We start from the raw sequence: 16,785 nt of genomic DNA on the forward strand, positions 1-16,785 counted from the left end.
GGGGGCGGGGGGGGGGCGGAGGCAGCAGGGGGAGCCTGATGCGGGACTCAATCCCAGGACCCCGGGATCATGATCTGAGCCAAAGGCAGATGCTCAACCACTGAGCCACCCAGGTGCCCCTCTCAAGAATTTTTTTTACATTTTGTTGCATTCTGATCCAAATGCTCTACACATTATAGGTTGTGGATAGAGCTCTTTATCTCTTTTGATCTATACCAGTTTCCCTTAGTTACTTTTTGATTGTAGGAATAGGTTATTTGCCCTGTAGAAGTTCCTACGTTTTGGATTTGGCTTATCGTATCCTCATGGTGTTGTTTATGATATTCCTTTATGCTTCACATTTTCTATAAAATGATATTTATATCTAGAGGCTTGGTTAAAGTATGTTTCAATGGGGGGGCTGGGGACATTGGAACTAACATCTTAGCGGACACTGTCTTCATGCCATTACTGTGTGTCAGAGATGGTTCTGGAAGTGTCTTGGTGGCCCAAACTTTGAGCAGCCAGTGTGAAAAATTTAGTTCTTGGACTGACAGTTTTCATACTGATGCCATGAAGCACTCCCTTTGTCCTTCTTCCTTTATGTTGGCCCATAAGGAAGACTTTTTAAAAATGTGGTTGTGTCATGTGGTGTTTGGGAGTGGCATCAACTGGAGGACCTGCTTCAGGAATGAGTCGAGTTTGAAACCCTCACTTGTTAGTGTCTTTTGGGGAATTAGATTAACAAGAGACTCTACATTAGGCCAGTTGAGTTAGAATATATGAGGGAGTCTCTAGGGTTTATTTTGTGAAAGATATTCAGGACATTCAAACATGCAACTGGGAATGAGAACATGGATTCAGATAATAAGGCTTGTCCCCACCTGAAGCTCTGAGAAAGAAAAAGAGCTGGGTCAGAGGGAAGTGACCCTGGGTCACAGCAGTAGGAACTTCCTGGAGTCTCTGGTGACTATTGATTTATAAGGACTTCAGTGGTATTGATAAATTTCTTCATCAGTAAATGATGTCAGGGGTAGGGACATCTTGGCATCTCAGTGGGTTAAGCATCTGCCTTCTGTCCAGGTCATGATTCTGGGGTCCTGGGATCGAGCCTGGCATTGGGTTCCCTCTTAGCAGACAGTTGGCTTCTCCCTGTCCCTCTGCAGCTCCCTTGCTTGTGCTCTCTCGTGCTCTCAGATAAATAATAAACAAAAATCCTTAAAAATATATAAATAAATAAAAAGAAATGATGTCATGAGCTTTTTAAAAAAAATGGGGGATGGGACTTGGTTTGGGAAATCCAGAACTATGAAGGGAAGGAAGATGACTCCAGTGAGCAAACAGAAGAATCAAGCTGTCATTTACTGACACGGAAAGGTTGTGGGGAAGGGTTCTATTCTAAACATGCTATATTTGAGATGCTTATGATACGCTACAGATTAGATGTGGAATAGGCAGTTGGATACATGTCTGACGTTCAGGGCTAGAGATAGAAATTTTGGAATCATCAAAATAGACACGGCATTTAAAGCCATGGATTGGATGAGATCATCTAGTAAATGAGAGAATGGCTTCCTGGAAGTCACCTGAAGAAGGTTACAAACAGGGCACCTGGGTGGCTCAGTCAGCTAAGTGTCCGACTCTTGGTTTCCACTCAGGTCATGATCTCAGGGTTGTGAGATTGAGCCCTGCATTGTGTTGGGCTCTGTGTTCAGCAAGAAGTCTGCTTCTCCCTCTCCCTCTACCCCTCCTCCTGCTTGAGCTCTCTCTCTAAAATAAATAAATGAATCTTTATTATTTTTTAAAAAAGATTTTGTTTATTTATTCATGAGAGACAGACACATAGGCAGAGGGAGAAATGGATTCCCTGCGGGGAGCCTGATGCAGGACTCGATCCCAGGATTCCGGGATCATGACCTGAGCCGAAGGCAGATGTTCAACCACTGAGTCACCCAGGTGCCCCAATAAATGAATCTTAAAAAAAAAAAAAAAAAAACCAGAAGATTGCAGTTTTTCTGAGGCATACATATCTCTAGATTGCTGAGTCATAAGGCATGCTGATACTTTTTTTTCTGTAAATACTGCCAGATTGCTCTATGGACTGTATTTACCAGTTTAAATTCCCATCAACGGTGCAGGATGATTCCCATTTCCCCATATTTTTGCTAATATTTGGGATTATTTTACTAATTTTTGCCAGACGGATGGGTGAAGCAGGGGTTGTTGGAACTGGCTCATGAGAGCAGACTGGACACATTTCTTCTGAACTTCTTGTTCAATGGCCTCATGCTGGTAGCATGGAATCAGGAGGGGTGAGAGTTTTTGCACTGTGGAAGTTGGTAAACACTAAAAATTAGCACTGCCCCATCCCCTACCCTGAGAGTGGTTTTTTTCAATATAGCAGCATCCCAGTGGCTATAGGTAGTACCATACTGTTTGCATTTCTATTCTCTCTGGGTTTGGGCATCTCTCCTATGCTTGTCTGCTATTCCAGCTCTTCCTCTGTGAACTGCCAATTTCTATCCTTTTCTCATTTTTAGATTGGATTTTCTGACTTTTTTGTTGACTTGCAAAAGTTCCATTACATATTTCAGAGTTAATCCCTAGCTGCTTTTGAACGTATCATATATCTTCTTCCAAATTGTCAGCTGCTGTTAACTTTTTCTTTTTTTTTTTTTTTTTTGCTGTTAACTTTTTCTATGGTATTCTTCACAGGAGAAAAGCCTTAATTGTGATGTAGTCAAATCTCCCAGCCTTTTGTTTTAAGGTTTGGGCTTTTGCAGTCTTGTATTTTTTTTAAAGATTTATTTATTTACTTATTTGAGAGAGAGAGAGAGAGAGAGAGAGAGCAGAGGGAGAAGTAGACTTCCTGCTGAGCAGGGAGCCCAACACAGGACTTGATCCCAGGACCCTGAGATCAAGACCTGAGCCAGAGGCAGACACTTAACCAACTGAGCCATGGAGGTGCCCCATGCAGTCTTGTTTTATGAAGTAAATCTCTACCCTATACTCATAAAGATATTCACCTACATTTTCTTTTCTTCGTTTCAAATGTAGGCTCTTAATTCACCTGGAGTTTACCTTTGCATATGGTGCACATATAACTAAGCCAGTTTCCACAACATTTTCTAAATAATGTATGTTTTTCTCATTGATGTGTGGTACTACATTTATATGTTGAGGTCTCATGGGTCTGCCTTTGGGTTCTCTATTTCACTGTTCTATTTGTTCCTGTACTAGGACCACATTATTTTTTATCACTATGTGGTACTAACAATATTTGGCAGGGCAGGTTTCCTCTTTCCTCTTTTTGTTGCTTTTCAAAACTGACTTAATTAACTATTAAACACTTTATTTTTTCCTTATATATTTTATACATTTATTGAACTTCCATAAAATCTGAGTTCCCGTTGGAATTTTGGTTTATGTAACACTGAATTTAGAAATTAAATGGATTTTTACCTCAAGACGTCCTATCCATGGCATATCTTCACTTATTCAAACTTCTTTTACATCCTTATAATTTTAACATTTTCTCCATAAAGTTCTTGCAAGCTGTCAGGTTAATTCCTGGATATTATGCTTTAGAGTTTTATTGCCATTGTGAATCTTATTGTCTATTGCATTTCCTGGTTGCTTACTGCTGACGTAGAGGAAACTACTTTTAGCAATTGATCTTGTATTTGGCAACCTTAGTGAACTCACATATTACTTCTAATAGTTGAGTTTGTTAGCTTTTCTATGCTGATGATCATATCTGCAAATATAAAGATTTTAGGGGCTCTACCCAGTGTTCTGATATTTTGCATTTAACTACTTCTGCTAGTCGGGCTCCAATTTGACACCCCAGTTCTGATAGCTGAATGTCTTTTGTGGTCTTCATGCCGTGTATGACCAGATTCTGGAAACTGAGTCCTTGTTTTCTTCTCCTGTGAATGATATAGTATCCTGCCTGATATCTCAGTCCACATAAGCGCAGTGACTCGGTCTTCTTTTTGCCTATGTCTCCAACTCTTCTCATGGCTTGGGTCCTGTTAGCTGCTGAGAAGCCTTTTTGATGCTGACTTTCTGTCGGTCTGAATTTCTGAATGATTCATGCTGTTTCAAACAGCGTTTCTGAGTCCTGAATGCCCAAAAGGACATGCTGTGCAGGTAATACAAAATAGGGGATCAATACAGGACTTTATATCAGACAGAATTAGGTTTGAATCTTTTCCCACCCCAGGGTACATTGAGCAAGTTCACAACCTCCTGGAGTCTGCTTCTTCTTTTGTAAAGTGAATGCAAATAAAATCCCATAGGTAAAGGGCCATGTAGTAGTCAATCAGTAATGCTCCTTATCCGCATTGGTGCTGATCATCAATGCTGATCACCTCCTGGGACTGGTGGTTTATGCTTCATTGTCTAGGAACATTGCCATGCCTTCAGATATAATTGTGCCTTAGTAGGCCCAGCTGGACCATATCCCCATGTGCCTTCTCATCCCAACAGATGGTTCAAGTTCCAGGTTCTGGTCCTATATCACTGCCCGGTCCAACTCTTGTTAAATGAGCAATACCTGCTCATACCCGTGTGAGCCCATGGGGTATTCTCAGAGGCATTACCCCATAAACCACCTTGATGATGGTTTATGGTGTAAATTCAGTTTTTTGGATAAAGGCAACCAGGTGAGTAGGAGACTCTCTGCCCAGTGGCTTGGTATCCTGGGAAATTACCTCTCTACTATTTTGTATTTGGGTGTAGCAGAAAAAGCTAGTAACTTGGCTGGTTCTTTTTTTTTTTTAATTTTTTCTTATTTATTTATGATAGTCACACAGAGAGATAGAGAGAGACAGAGAAACAGGCAGAGAGAGAAGCAGGCTCCATGCACTGGGAGCCCGACATGGGATCCGATCCTGGGTCTCCAGGATCGCACCCTGGGCCAAATGCAGGCGCTAAACCGCTGCGCCACCCAGGGATCCCAACTTGGCTGGTTCTAACAGCAGTTAAAAACAACTCACCTATCCACACCCTGTCACCTGTTAATGGTGGTATCTCAGAGGGATAATTTAAATCAGCAATAAAAGTGAACTGTATACCTCTAGAAACTTCACCAATAGTATCTTCTATTACATACAGACCTTTAGGGTTTTTTGTGGCTCACTGACAATAGGACTCATTTACAGTTGCTGAAAGCCAACTAAAGGTAGATTGCATTTCTTCTTCTAACCAGTTAAAGAGGTGGTGGGGCCAGACAAGAACAGCAAGATGAGAGCAGGGAGAGGGAGGTGGAACTGCCAAAGAGAGGAAGCATCTGTGTCACATTATGATCCCCAAGAGTGCATGAAGATGCTGAACTTGCAGGGACAGTGGAGCTGGCTGCTGACCAGGGACTCTGTGGGATGATCATGGTGTTTAAATATTGCAAAAGTTCTACAGATTTCAGTTGACAGTATGCTCCACCTGATTGAACAATGTAATGTGACTGCTGCAAACAACTATTTTGATATTTTGGGCTATGCTAATAGAAGCACAGGACCTAGAAAGAGGTGAAAGTTTCTATCCTCTGCATGCAACAGACAGTCTTGTTCATTTGTGAACTCTAGACAAGCTGGGGTGCATCCATAAAGAGTCCTTTAACATGCTGGTGAGTGGGATCTTGATCATGTCTTATAAGGAGCAGTCTAAGACACAGAGAATGCTTGTCCTGGATACCTTGGTTTGGAGCCAGACATGATCTGGAGATCCCCAGGTTAGAAACTCAGTAAGGAGGAGATGCAGAGAGCTGGATTTAGCTCAAGGTAGGAACGACTTGTCGACAATGATGATCGACGATAAAATGCTTTCAAAGGAAGCGAGTTCCTGGTTACAGGGAGCATTCAACTATAGTCATTTGATGAAATGATGTTGTAAGGGAGACCCAAGGAACTGGAAGGGGGCCTTGTGTAGTCCCTGGAATCAGTGATTTTAACAGGAAATGATGCTCTGGTGTGCCCCCAGCACTTAGCTTTGCTCCTGCAGAGACACAGACATTATTTCATTCAATATCTGCTATTGCCAGGCACTGTGCTTGGTGAACACAGAAGTACAGTGTAGTAATCTGTATATCAGAGCCAGAACAAGAAGGCCTCAGAGAGAGTTGCTACGGTGTAACACTAGTGATTCATTGTTATAAAACTCAGTCGGGAGGAAACAATGGACTCATTAAGTTCCTTCATTAAGGGGACTCATTAAGTGTCAAGTAACACCTTCCCTTCACTTAGAGGACAGAGAACCAGGATGTCAGCATTTATGTCTGTTTGTTGTCACAGTGTCATCATCACCTTCTGGCTCTTGGGGGATGGAGACAGGGACCAAGAGAGAAGAAGGTGAAAAATGAACAAAGCAGTAGGGGAAATAAAGTTCTGGGATGACTGCTTGATCCCCTCTTCTGCCTGTACACTGACACCTTTGGGTGGAATTATTCAGCCTGGGTATATACTATCGACTAGGCATTTTATGGTTTAAGACCCCCAAACAGGTTAATTGGCCGATGGACTTACTCTGGGACAAGCACCGGCTGAGACCCAGGGAAGCCCGAGCAGGTAAAACGCCAGCCGCGCCCTGGGGAAGTCCGCGGGGCCTCCGCAGCCGCAGGGCCTAGCCAGGGGCTCTCCGGGAGGAGGCCGAGAGCGCGCCCCGGGCTGCGGCCCCCAACCTCCTCGCAGCCCGGGGCGCCGCGGGGTTGCTCCCAGAGCCTCCCTCCAGCTCGGGGGAAGTACCGGGGCGTCACTACCTCCACGCAGGCTTAACCCCTAGCCGATCCTGATCCGGAGGCCCAACCTTGCGTGGGCCCGGGGGCGCAGGCGGGAGGCGCGCGAGTGCCGACCGTCCCGGCGCGTGCGCGGGGCTGGGGCCGAGGCTTGCGCGCGGCCGGGCTCCTGCACTGCGCGCGCGCCGACCCCGCGTGGGGCCCGGCCCGGCGCGCGCGGAGGCGGCGGGCGGGAGGGGCCGGGCGAGGCGGAGGAGCGGCGCGGCGGGAGCTCGGCGGGAGCTCGGCGGCCGCTGGACACGGTCGCTGGACACGGTCGCGGCGCGGGGCAGCGCGCCTCTCGGCCTGGCCTCCGCGCCTCTGCGCTCGCCGCCGGCCGTCCCGACAGGACCGAGGAGCAGGTGCGGCGGGAGCGCGCGGGGCTCGGGGCCGGCCGGCGCGGGGGAGGGGCGCGGGCGCCCGAGGGGGGCTGGCTGCGCGCGGAGGCCGGGGCCGCGGGCTCCCAAAGGCCTCCCTGGGGCGGCGCGGCCCACCCTCGGGGACGTGCGCTGCCCCCTCCGCCGCTCGCGGGCGGCTTAACTTTCGGAGGAAGCAGGTGCGGCGCGGCGTCGGGGCTGCGGCCCCCGCTCTGCCCTGGCACGTGGGGGGGGGGTGCCACCTCTCCGCCGCCCTGGCACCTGGGGGGGGGGGGTGCGACCCGCGGCCCCCTGGCACCTGGGGGGGGGGTGTGTGACCCGCGGCCCCCCTGGCACCTGGGGGGTGCCTCCTCTCCGCCGCCCTGGCACCTGGGGGGGGGTGCGACCCGCGGCCCCCTGGCACCTGGGGGTGTGTGTGTGACCCGCGGCCCCCCCTGGCACCCGGCCGGCACCTGGCACCTGGGGGGGTGCCCCACGCGCCCCTGCGCTGCGCGCGCTGCGCCGCCCTTGCTCGTCCCGGGGCGAGCCTCCGCACACCCCTCGTGCCTCCCCCTTGCTTCCGAAATTGTTTGAGACCTTTTGGGTTTCTTAACGTGCCAGGGGGAACGCGACGCTGAACCAGATGACTTTGCTTCCCGGCATTTGCCGTAGTCCGGCGATTGCTTAATTCCAGATCGTGGGAATTGGGAAGGGAAGTTGGGGGCGGCGGGGGTGGGGGGGGACACTTGGCGCCCAGACCTGCCCTAAACACACGTGGTTTTAGACCCTCATCCTTGTAGATTAGATTGATGGGTTTATAACGTCAGCTTTCTTTTAGATGTCAGCTTGTTCATTCACCCAGAGACTAGAGAGGCAGTTTGGATTTAAACTCGGAGACAATGTTTTGATATGTATCAGAGGATGGTATTCTCATGGGTTACTAACTTACTCCGTGTTCCCAGCTAAGCTGTGCTTTATCAGTTTGTAGCAACATCATAGTATCAATCGGTGCCCTTGAAATATTTCAATAAAGAAACATCCCCCAATTGTACTTCATTTTCACACTGGCGTTTGTCACTTAATGAGTCTTCTGCAAAATTTAAAGCAAGTTCGTCTAAATGGCGGAAGATCAGGTGGTGTGGGACGTGGAGCAACTATGGATAGAAAGCAGAGAGCTGTAAATGGTAGAAGTCTAGCTTTCTACATTTTTATTATGGGGAACCCTCCCGGTTCTATCTCATTTTGCTAACGTTGATGCGCATTGTTAATACTTTCCTTTGATAATGGAATACGTGTGCTGTAAGATTAGATCTTGATGTGTAAGGCATATTTTTATCTCAATTTTATAGAAGATTTAGCAAGTGGTATATTATTTGTAGTATTTATTTCGAATATTTCAGATTTACCGGGTACAGTTTTCACTAGCAGGCCTTTTAAAAAAAGTGATATTTATATGGTGTCTTTCATTGTTTATAATGACTCTATAATTGAAACATGCACTAGTGATCTTTATGTTAAAGAATCAACTCTCTCTGTTTAAACCTACAAGTATCTGGTGACTTGTAGGCTTATGGTTCCCTTGTTAATTATGTATAATTAACTGTGCTGCTGTTGGCTTGCTTTGTTTGTTAACCTTTGTTTCTTGTTTATTTTCTCATCCGGAGTTTGAACAGCACTGTTTTCTTTCAGTGATATTCAGTAGAACTTTCTGCAAGGAGGGAAGTATTTCTGCACTGTTTCAGCAGGGTAGCCACTAGCCCTGTGTGGCTTTTGAGTACTTGTATGGGGTAGAAAAATGGAGGAACTTATTATTTTGTTTTTTTTTTAAGTTTAATGTAAATAGCCAGATGTGGCTGGTAGCTACCTGCTTGGACAGTGCAGATATAAACTCTTCTCTTAGTCCTTCAGGAAGCTTTCACTGGGCTTCTTGAACCTAGCACTTGTTACAACTATACAGTAATTACAGTTTTCTTATAGGAATCCTATACTAGGCCCCAATCCATGTGAGGACAAGGGCATACCATTGCTATACCTAGCCTAGGAGTTAGTATTTGTTGAGTGACTTAATGAATTTCTTGAGGGCAGGTGTCTTTTATAATCTTTCTAGAGCCAACTAAGCATCAAATACTGTAAATATCTGTTTAGTGATTGAATAGATGTGTGTACGTAACACATAAATGGGGTAACTGGAGATGTGACATTTTCAGATTTTTTTCTTATCTTTTTTTGAAGTATAATTAACACAGTGTTGTATCAGTTTCAGGTATGCAGTAAAATGACTTAACAATCACTGTATTACTCAGTGCTCATCACGATAAGTGTATTCTTAATATTCTTTATCCCTTTCACTCATCCCCCACTCACGTCCCCTCTAACAACCACTAGTGTTCCCTGTTTTTAAGAGTCCGTCCATCCTTTCTTCCCTCTTTCCTTCCTTCCTTCCTTTGTTTCTTAAATTCAACATATGAGTGGAATCATATGACATTTGTCTTTCTCTGTCTGACTTATTTCACTTAGCATTATACCCTCTAGGCCCATCCATACTGTTGCAAAGGGCAACAATGACTGAGTAATATTCCCCCTCCCCCACCCCCAAACACATCCCACATCTTCCTCATCCATTCATCTATGGATGAGTTGCTCAGGTTGCTACCATATCTTGGCTATTGTACATAATGTTGCAATAAACATAGGGTACATATAGCTTTTTGAATTAATGTTTTCATTTTCTTTGAGTAAATACCCAGTAGTGGAATCACTAGGTCATATTGTAATTCTATTTTAAATTTTTTTCTATTTTTAATTTTTAAAGGATACTTAGAGATATGATTTAAATGCTTATTTTGGTTATAGCACTTTTTCCTGGAATCTAATGAACATAAAGACTCCTGGCAAGATATGATATGAAATTGAATGGAAGGGCCTCATGATTTGAACATGTGTGGATACAGCTTAGATATTCTCTTAGTTGAGTAGCTCAAAGATGCTGCCCTTGAACCATATTCCAAATAAAATTGAGACTTTCTCTTGATTTTAGTGAGGTTCCTTAGTGAGGCCTACTAGCCCTGAACCACTTTGAAGAAGTTAGTGGGCATCTACACTCACCACCATTCTGTGTTAGGGCATGGGCTGGGAAGCCTTAAAAAGTCATATATATTAGAGCCATGTTACAAGTTGCATTTTTTTCAGAGCTGATTTGAGGTATAGAGGAGGGTGGGATTCCTGTATAAAACTTTGATTTATTTGATTCTAGTTTGACTGAGTTTGATAGGATCCTAGGTGTCTTAGATTGTTAGATCCAGAGATTGCTTTCAGTAAGGATCCTAAAACTTTACCAAAGTTTTTAGAGGTGTGCAGTTTTCCTAAGTGGGGCAAAAGGTAGAATGTTTAGTTTTTCTTTTTTAAAGATTTTATTGATTTTTTTCATTAGAGACACAGAGAGGCAGAGACATAGGCAGAGGGAAAAGCAGGTTCCTTGCAGGGAGCCCTATGCAGGACTCGATCCCTGGACCAGGATCACTCCCTGAGCTGAAGGCATACACTCAACCACCCACTGAGGCACCCAGGCATCCCTGTTGAGTTTTTCTTGAAGGAAAGGAAATGGGACTAGGGAAAAATGCATTGGAGACACAAAGTACAAAGAATGTTCAGTACAGTGATCAGGTAATATTGTAGCTTCTCTGGGCTTGAAGTATTTAGCATGTAAAATGAATTTATTATATCTTGTTGAATGAATCATCTTTCTACCTTGAATCTAGGATTTGATTATTAAATATGTGTAAGACACTAATCTAGCTCCTGTGGCAGGTGACAGTTGTGCAATATACAGTTCTTTAAGGATCTCAACAGCCTACACAGAAATGACAGGTGGTCTCAGGATCACTTTCAAAAAACATTTTTGGGTGAGAAACTCTGCTCTTTGAAAGGGAGGTTTTTAAAGGTGGCATCCTCTTGACCAGCTCAGAAAGATAGCCACTTAATATAGGGATTAGGAATATAAAAAACATGACTGAGTTCCAAAGTATGATTGTAGGAGAATTAGGAATATGGGCAATCCGGGTGGCTCAGCAGTTTAGCGCTGCCTTTGGCCCATGGCGTGGTCCTGGAGACCCAGGATTGAGTCCCATGTCGGGCTCCGTGCATGAAGCCTGCTTCTCCCTCTGCCTGTGTCTCTGCCTCTCTCTCTCTGTCTCTGTCTCTTGTGAATAAATAAAATCTAAAAAAAAAAAAAAAAAGGAATATAAAAACATTACTGAATTCCAAAGTGTGATTGTCATCAGATTAATCTTCCTAAAACACAGTTTGAATCAGGAAACTCTCCTTTTAAAAAATCAGGGGTTTCCAGTGCTTATGGAGTTAAGTGGTTTGGTCTTTGTTTTTTAAAGATCTTATTTATTCATGAGAGACGCAGAGAGAGGCAGAGATATAGGCAGATCGAGAAGCAGGCTCCCCATGGGGAGCCTAATGTGGGACTCCATCCCAGGCCCCTGGATTCATGACCTGAGCCAAAGGCAGATGCTCAACCACTGAGCCACCCAGGTGACCTAAGTGGTTTGGTCTTTGATCAAGTGTATAAAATACTCCCAAGTGTAGTTCTAAAAGAAAAGTTACAGCCTTACCACCTACACTGTGCCTTGATGTGCCCAAGTTCCAGCATAGTTCCTTTAACATGCTCTTCTTTTAAATTTCTGCCCTGGTTTTTTGCCCATTCATCTTTTAAGACCCATCTCTGGCAAAGCTTTCTTCACTGTACCATTTCTGATCATCAGGAGCGCCCATGGCAAATGTTCCTTGACCTTCTGTTTTGGAATGTGTCCCATTCTCTCTCACCCTCTATGGTTATTAGTGCTATTTTTATTCACCCTCGTAGATGGTAAGCTACCGAGCAAGCGTGGGCTGTTACTTTTGTATTCTCTCAAGTATCTATCTATCTAGAATATTGTGGTGCCTTGTACATAGTGGTTCTTTAATAGCTATTAAACCTTGTTTCTGTCCCTTGACTTTATCTTTTTTTCTGTGTAAAAAGGTAAGTTTTTAGTAAAGTACTGGGACAGAACCCATGGCAGAAAGCACTGCCTGTGTTCCTCAACTTTGAAGGAAGCTTCATACCGTGTATAGAATATTTTGCCCCAATTCGCTGCCAAGGAAGCAGAGGCCAACAAGTAGAAATCCTGAGTTAACTTTTAGCACTGGGAAGCCATAATATTGAAGAACGGCTGTTTTCAGGATGTGTGTTACTTTTTGGAATTTAAGTATTTGAAGATCACCTTGCTGTGTGGTACTAGTCCCTTGTTATTTTCCTGTTTATGTGGCAGAGTTACTATTAAAATGATTCAAATCATTGAGTGACAAGTAACTTTAGCATCTAGGAGAACCTGAATACCTTTAACATAGTTAACACTGGATTAGCTTCTTTAATATAGAATATGCATGCATCATATAAGCATGCATTTTATGAGAAAAAAAAAAAAAAGAAATCACTTTACCAGTTCCTGCTGGTCTTCAGAAAACACAAGAATCAAGTTGGACAGAAACCAGTTAGCTCAGAGAGGTGACTGTTTCTTCGGAGGAGGGTGGTTATGGTGGGGGTAAAGATGGTTAAGTTAGAGACAGGACTAGTTAACTAAGTCTAATAGAACACACAGTAATACCTAGCATGGCATTATCTGGTGGCATAAGCTATCAGTTAACTATCTTGATTTATTCTTTCTACTAAAATGGCCTAAATTCATTTTTATTTAGTTTTTAATACAGATTTTTGCTTATATTTAAAACAGACACAGAAATTCATAATATTTCAGATTTTAAAGATTTGATACAAAAGAAATTGGATGCTTTTTACCTTTATAGTTCAGTTTTACTAACATTTTCTCCACCTTCTGTGCTGTTTCTATATGAGCTAGGCTGCAGCAGCCCCCTTTAGAGCACATTTAGTCTAAGCTCTCATGTTTTCTGGGAAAAAGAGGTAATATAATTGCTGTGGTTTACAAGGCATGGCCTTCTAACTTCTGCTCGGATAGACTGAATAGGTCTTATACATTGGTAAGAAGTGAACAATGGCAGTAAGCTCTTAGACCCATATTTGTACAAGCTATGTGATTGATTTTTCAGGAAGGTTTTCTGGGATGTCAGAAAATAATGAGAACATCCTAAACTAGATTGTTTTCATGTGATGATGAGCACATGATATGAGCTATTGGATGATAGATAATATAACCTGTGTCAGATCCCATGATAGAGATATAGCTACAAGGAATGTTATATCCCTTTGTTACTGTGAGTAAAGAGAAGTTCATCCATTTAGATTAACTCAGCATTTTTTTTTAAATTTTTATTTATTTATGATAGTCACACACAGAGAGAGAGAGGGGCAGAGACATAGGCAGAGGGAGAAGCAGGCTCCATGCACCGGGAGCCCGACATGGGATTCGATCCTGGGTCTCCAGGATCACGCCCCGGGCCAAAGGCAGGCGCTAAACCACTGCGCCACCCAGGGATCCCTAACTCAGCATTTTAAAAAAGTTTTCATCTATTATTGGGAAATACATAGCTTTTTATGTATTGAGACTTCCCAAGCTTTGAGTAAAAGGATTACGTGTCTGTAAGAGATGTGTCAAGCAACATATATTCTTCAACAACAGTTTGCTGAAAGGAAGTTTTGTTTTCCCCTTCCTCTCTAAAAGAGATTTTTGAAGGTTGAAATTTACAATGTCATTAGATTGGGGTACCTGGCTGGCTCAGTCAGGGGAGCATGCAACAGTTAATCTTGGGGTAAGTTTGAGTCCCATGTTGGATATAGAGATTCCTTTCAAAAATAAGATCTTAAAAAAAGTTAATAGGTTATATATTAAAAGAAAATAGGCCTTTTTTTTTGTGATTGAAGGCAATCATTCTATGTTGCATACAAATATAATAGATACACTTTTTTCTCCCTCTCGTTAAAGGTGGCTTTCTAGAAGATGACCATAGAGGACCTTCCAGATTTTCCAGTAGAAGGAAATTCTTTGATTGGAAGATACCCATTTTTGTTTCCAGGTTCTGAGACACCAGTTGTTTTTTCCATATCTGCAGCACCCATGCCTTCGGACTGTGGTATGTCAGGTAGCAGTGTGTGATTTCCTGTGACCCGGAGACTTGACTTTTGTCTTATAGCATTTGCGTTCATAATTTTTCCTAAAACCCTTTGCCATGGTTTTCATAAAATTGCTAGTTTTCCTTTTTCAAAAATACAATTGCTTATTGCCTTTTTCTGTGTCTTAAGCTAAATGCCTTATTTTGCTGTCAGCATTTTTATTATGTAAAAACGTTCATTTTAAGCACCATGATGGATTTAGAGGATCTTATTTTTAGAATGCAGTAGTGCTTAGACATCTAGCATTCTTTTGCTATTGATAAATTTATTTTGGTTAAATATTCTGACTTGCTTAAATATATTTATTAAGACAAAACAAAATATTGTGAGTTAGCCATCATCTCTAAGGGCCCTGCTGTCTCTGAAATGCTAGGACCTAACTTACCAAATAATCACTGCTAAAATGATCCAAATTTGGGTGACAGTGTAACAAGTTATGTGTTTCAGTACATAAGCAAGCGTAATTTGGGTCCTGTCTCAGTTGTCTTCCATTGTAATTACAATGTATACACAAATATAATAAAACCTAAAAAAAAAAAAGCTATGTTACTTAGATAGTGTGAGACCTTTCCCTGGAATATGGAGAGGGATTGGGTCATATTTCAATCAGTTCACTTAAATCTCCTTTATAAAATGTAAATTTATAACTACTCTAGTTTTTACCTATTTAGGCTTATTTTCCCACAACTGTATTTTACAGGTAGTTTATAAAGGAATAAAAGAAAACCAGTAGATAAATTTGATAGGTTTGCTACATTTTTAGTTTATTTAGAATTTTTCAAGTCAAGTATTGGGTCATCATTTCAAATTGTCTTTGGAGGCAGATATTATGCAGTTTCTATTATTTTTTGTTAGTTTTTGGTTTGGAAATGCAATTTTTAAATATTAGTAGATACAAAACTATTAGAGAATTTTTCTCTTTAGTCATATCCATTCTAATAATTACTCATTTCCAAGTTCAGATTCTATAGCAGCTTACCTTGCAGTCATCAAAAGTATTACATAAAACCTGTGCCTAGATCATGGGAGTTATTCGCATCTTTTACAAAACGTGGACTGGGTTTGTTTTCACATATAACAAAATCAATTATGTGGGAAAAACCTTAACTAAAGCACTTTGTACCTTGCTTATGGCACTTATTTCATTCTATCCTGAGTCATAATTGTCTTATTTCCTTTCCTAGACTATAGCTCTTTGGGATGGGTTAGCAATCAATCATGCTTTGTTTTTATCTTATTAGATCACTTATATTAGGTCACTAATATAGTGATCTGTTGATTAGCTACTTAGTCAGTGTTTGTTGAATAAATATATTGAATGTAAGATGATAATGGCCATTGACCCCTTTGTATAACTGAAATTAAGCATTACCTGTATGCTTTGAATTATACATTCTTAGAATGTACCTGTAGGTCAACTTTCCCTAGTCACTTCTTAGTCTAGAAATTCTATTTTCAGGATCTCTGACAAATAACCACTCAGCCACTTGGATAACTTCATTAGTGGGAAACTAATAGTCCATTTCATGGTTAAAAGGTTTTAGTTGTGATATAATTGTTTTTGTATCTAGACTCAAAGTATGTCTCTGTGAAACTCTGCCCAACCAGTACTAGTTTTTGATATGTGGAACACGCTTCTTTATAGGATAGCCTTCATATTTGGAGATAATTTGAATATTTTTATTTAGCCTGTACTTCCTTAGGCTTCATCAGTGCCTCGGTGTCAGGATTTCTGGGTCCTTTCATCCTAGTTGTTGCCTTCTTATAGGACAATATAGTCAGTGTCCCCTTGAAAAGTGGCATCTTGAATTGTATTTACTAGGTATTTATTGAGGGCCTATTATGTGCTAGGTACTGTCCCGGATGCTGGGGATAGCACAGGGACCAAGGCAGACATTTTAGTGGGAAAAGACGATAAGCAAATTAATAAACAAAACATGAATATTACAGATTTTAATGAATTTTGTGGAGAAAAGAAACGAGGTGCTATGATAGAGGATATTGGAGCAGAGTGTCTATTGTAGATGAGGTGGTCATCTGGAATCAGAAGAAGTTGGTCACAAGAGGAGCCTGGAGAGAAGTGTTCCAGGCATAAGAATCCTAAATTAAAGGCACAGAGTTGGGGGGAAAAACTTTGGTATATCCTAAGAATTAATGGAAGGCCATTGTGGCTGAGAAGCAAAGTGGTTGAGGGGCAGAATGACAGGAGAGGAAGTTGGAGAGGAAGGCAGGGGGCAGATCATGCAGGATTATTTAGGCCTTGGTAAAGAATTTGTATTTTATGCTGAGCCTAATGAGGACCATTGAATGTGAGACAGATTAAAACAAGACAGATTAAAACCTGCACAAACCAGAGCTTAAACGTGCAGTTCAGTGTTGATTCTCCACGTGGTTACCCTGCAAGGCAATAAAAAGATTTTTGGAATCTTATGCTTTGAATGTCCTCAGAGCCCGTTTACACAGAACGTATATCAAATACGTTATAATCCCTATGACACGTTGTTACTATTTTTCCTAGAGAATGAGTTACTTCCTAAAGGGATTGAAGT

The 16,785-nt window shown here is 42.3% G+C and overlaps 1 protein-coding gene across 13 annotated transcripts in view; it reads left to right on the forward strand.

The window, feature by feature from the left end:
- CLIP4 (CAP-Gly domain containing linker protein family member 4) overlaps nucleotides 1-16,785 on the forward strand; it is a 99,898-nt gene that overhangs the window by 9,956 nt on the left and 73,157 nt on the right. For 12 of the 13 annotated variants that reach the window (XR_005372271.1, XM_038561178.1, XM_038561181.1 and 9 more), the window contains exon 2: nucleotides 14,049-14,196. Coding sequence is in view for 12 of the 13 variants with exons in the window: in XM_038561178.1 (XP_038417106.1) it covers nucleotides 14,064-14,196 (133 nt within the window). In the remaining variant the exon portion in view is untranslated. Of the gene's footprint in view, nucleotides 1-6,970; nucleotides 7,111-14,048; nucleotides 14,197-16,785 lie in introns of those variants that run through there. The other variant, XM_038561172.1, reaches the window with a different exon arrangement.

The sequence above is a fragment of the Canis lupus genome, chromosome 17, assembly GCF_011100685.1.
Source record: "Canis lupus familiaris isolate Mischka breed German Shepherd chromosome 17, alternate assembly UU_Cfam_GSD_1.0, whole genome shotgun sequence".
Lineage (NCBI taxonomy): Eukaryota > Metazoa > Chordata > Mammalia > Carnivora > Canidae > Canis > Canis lupus.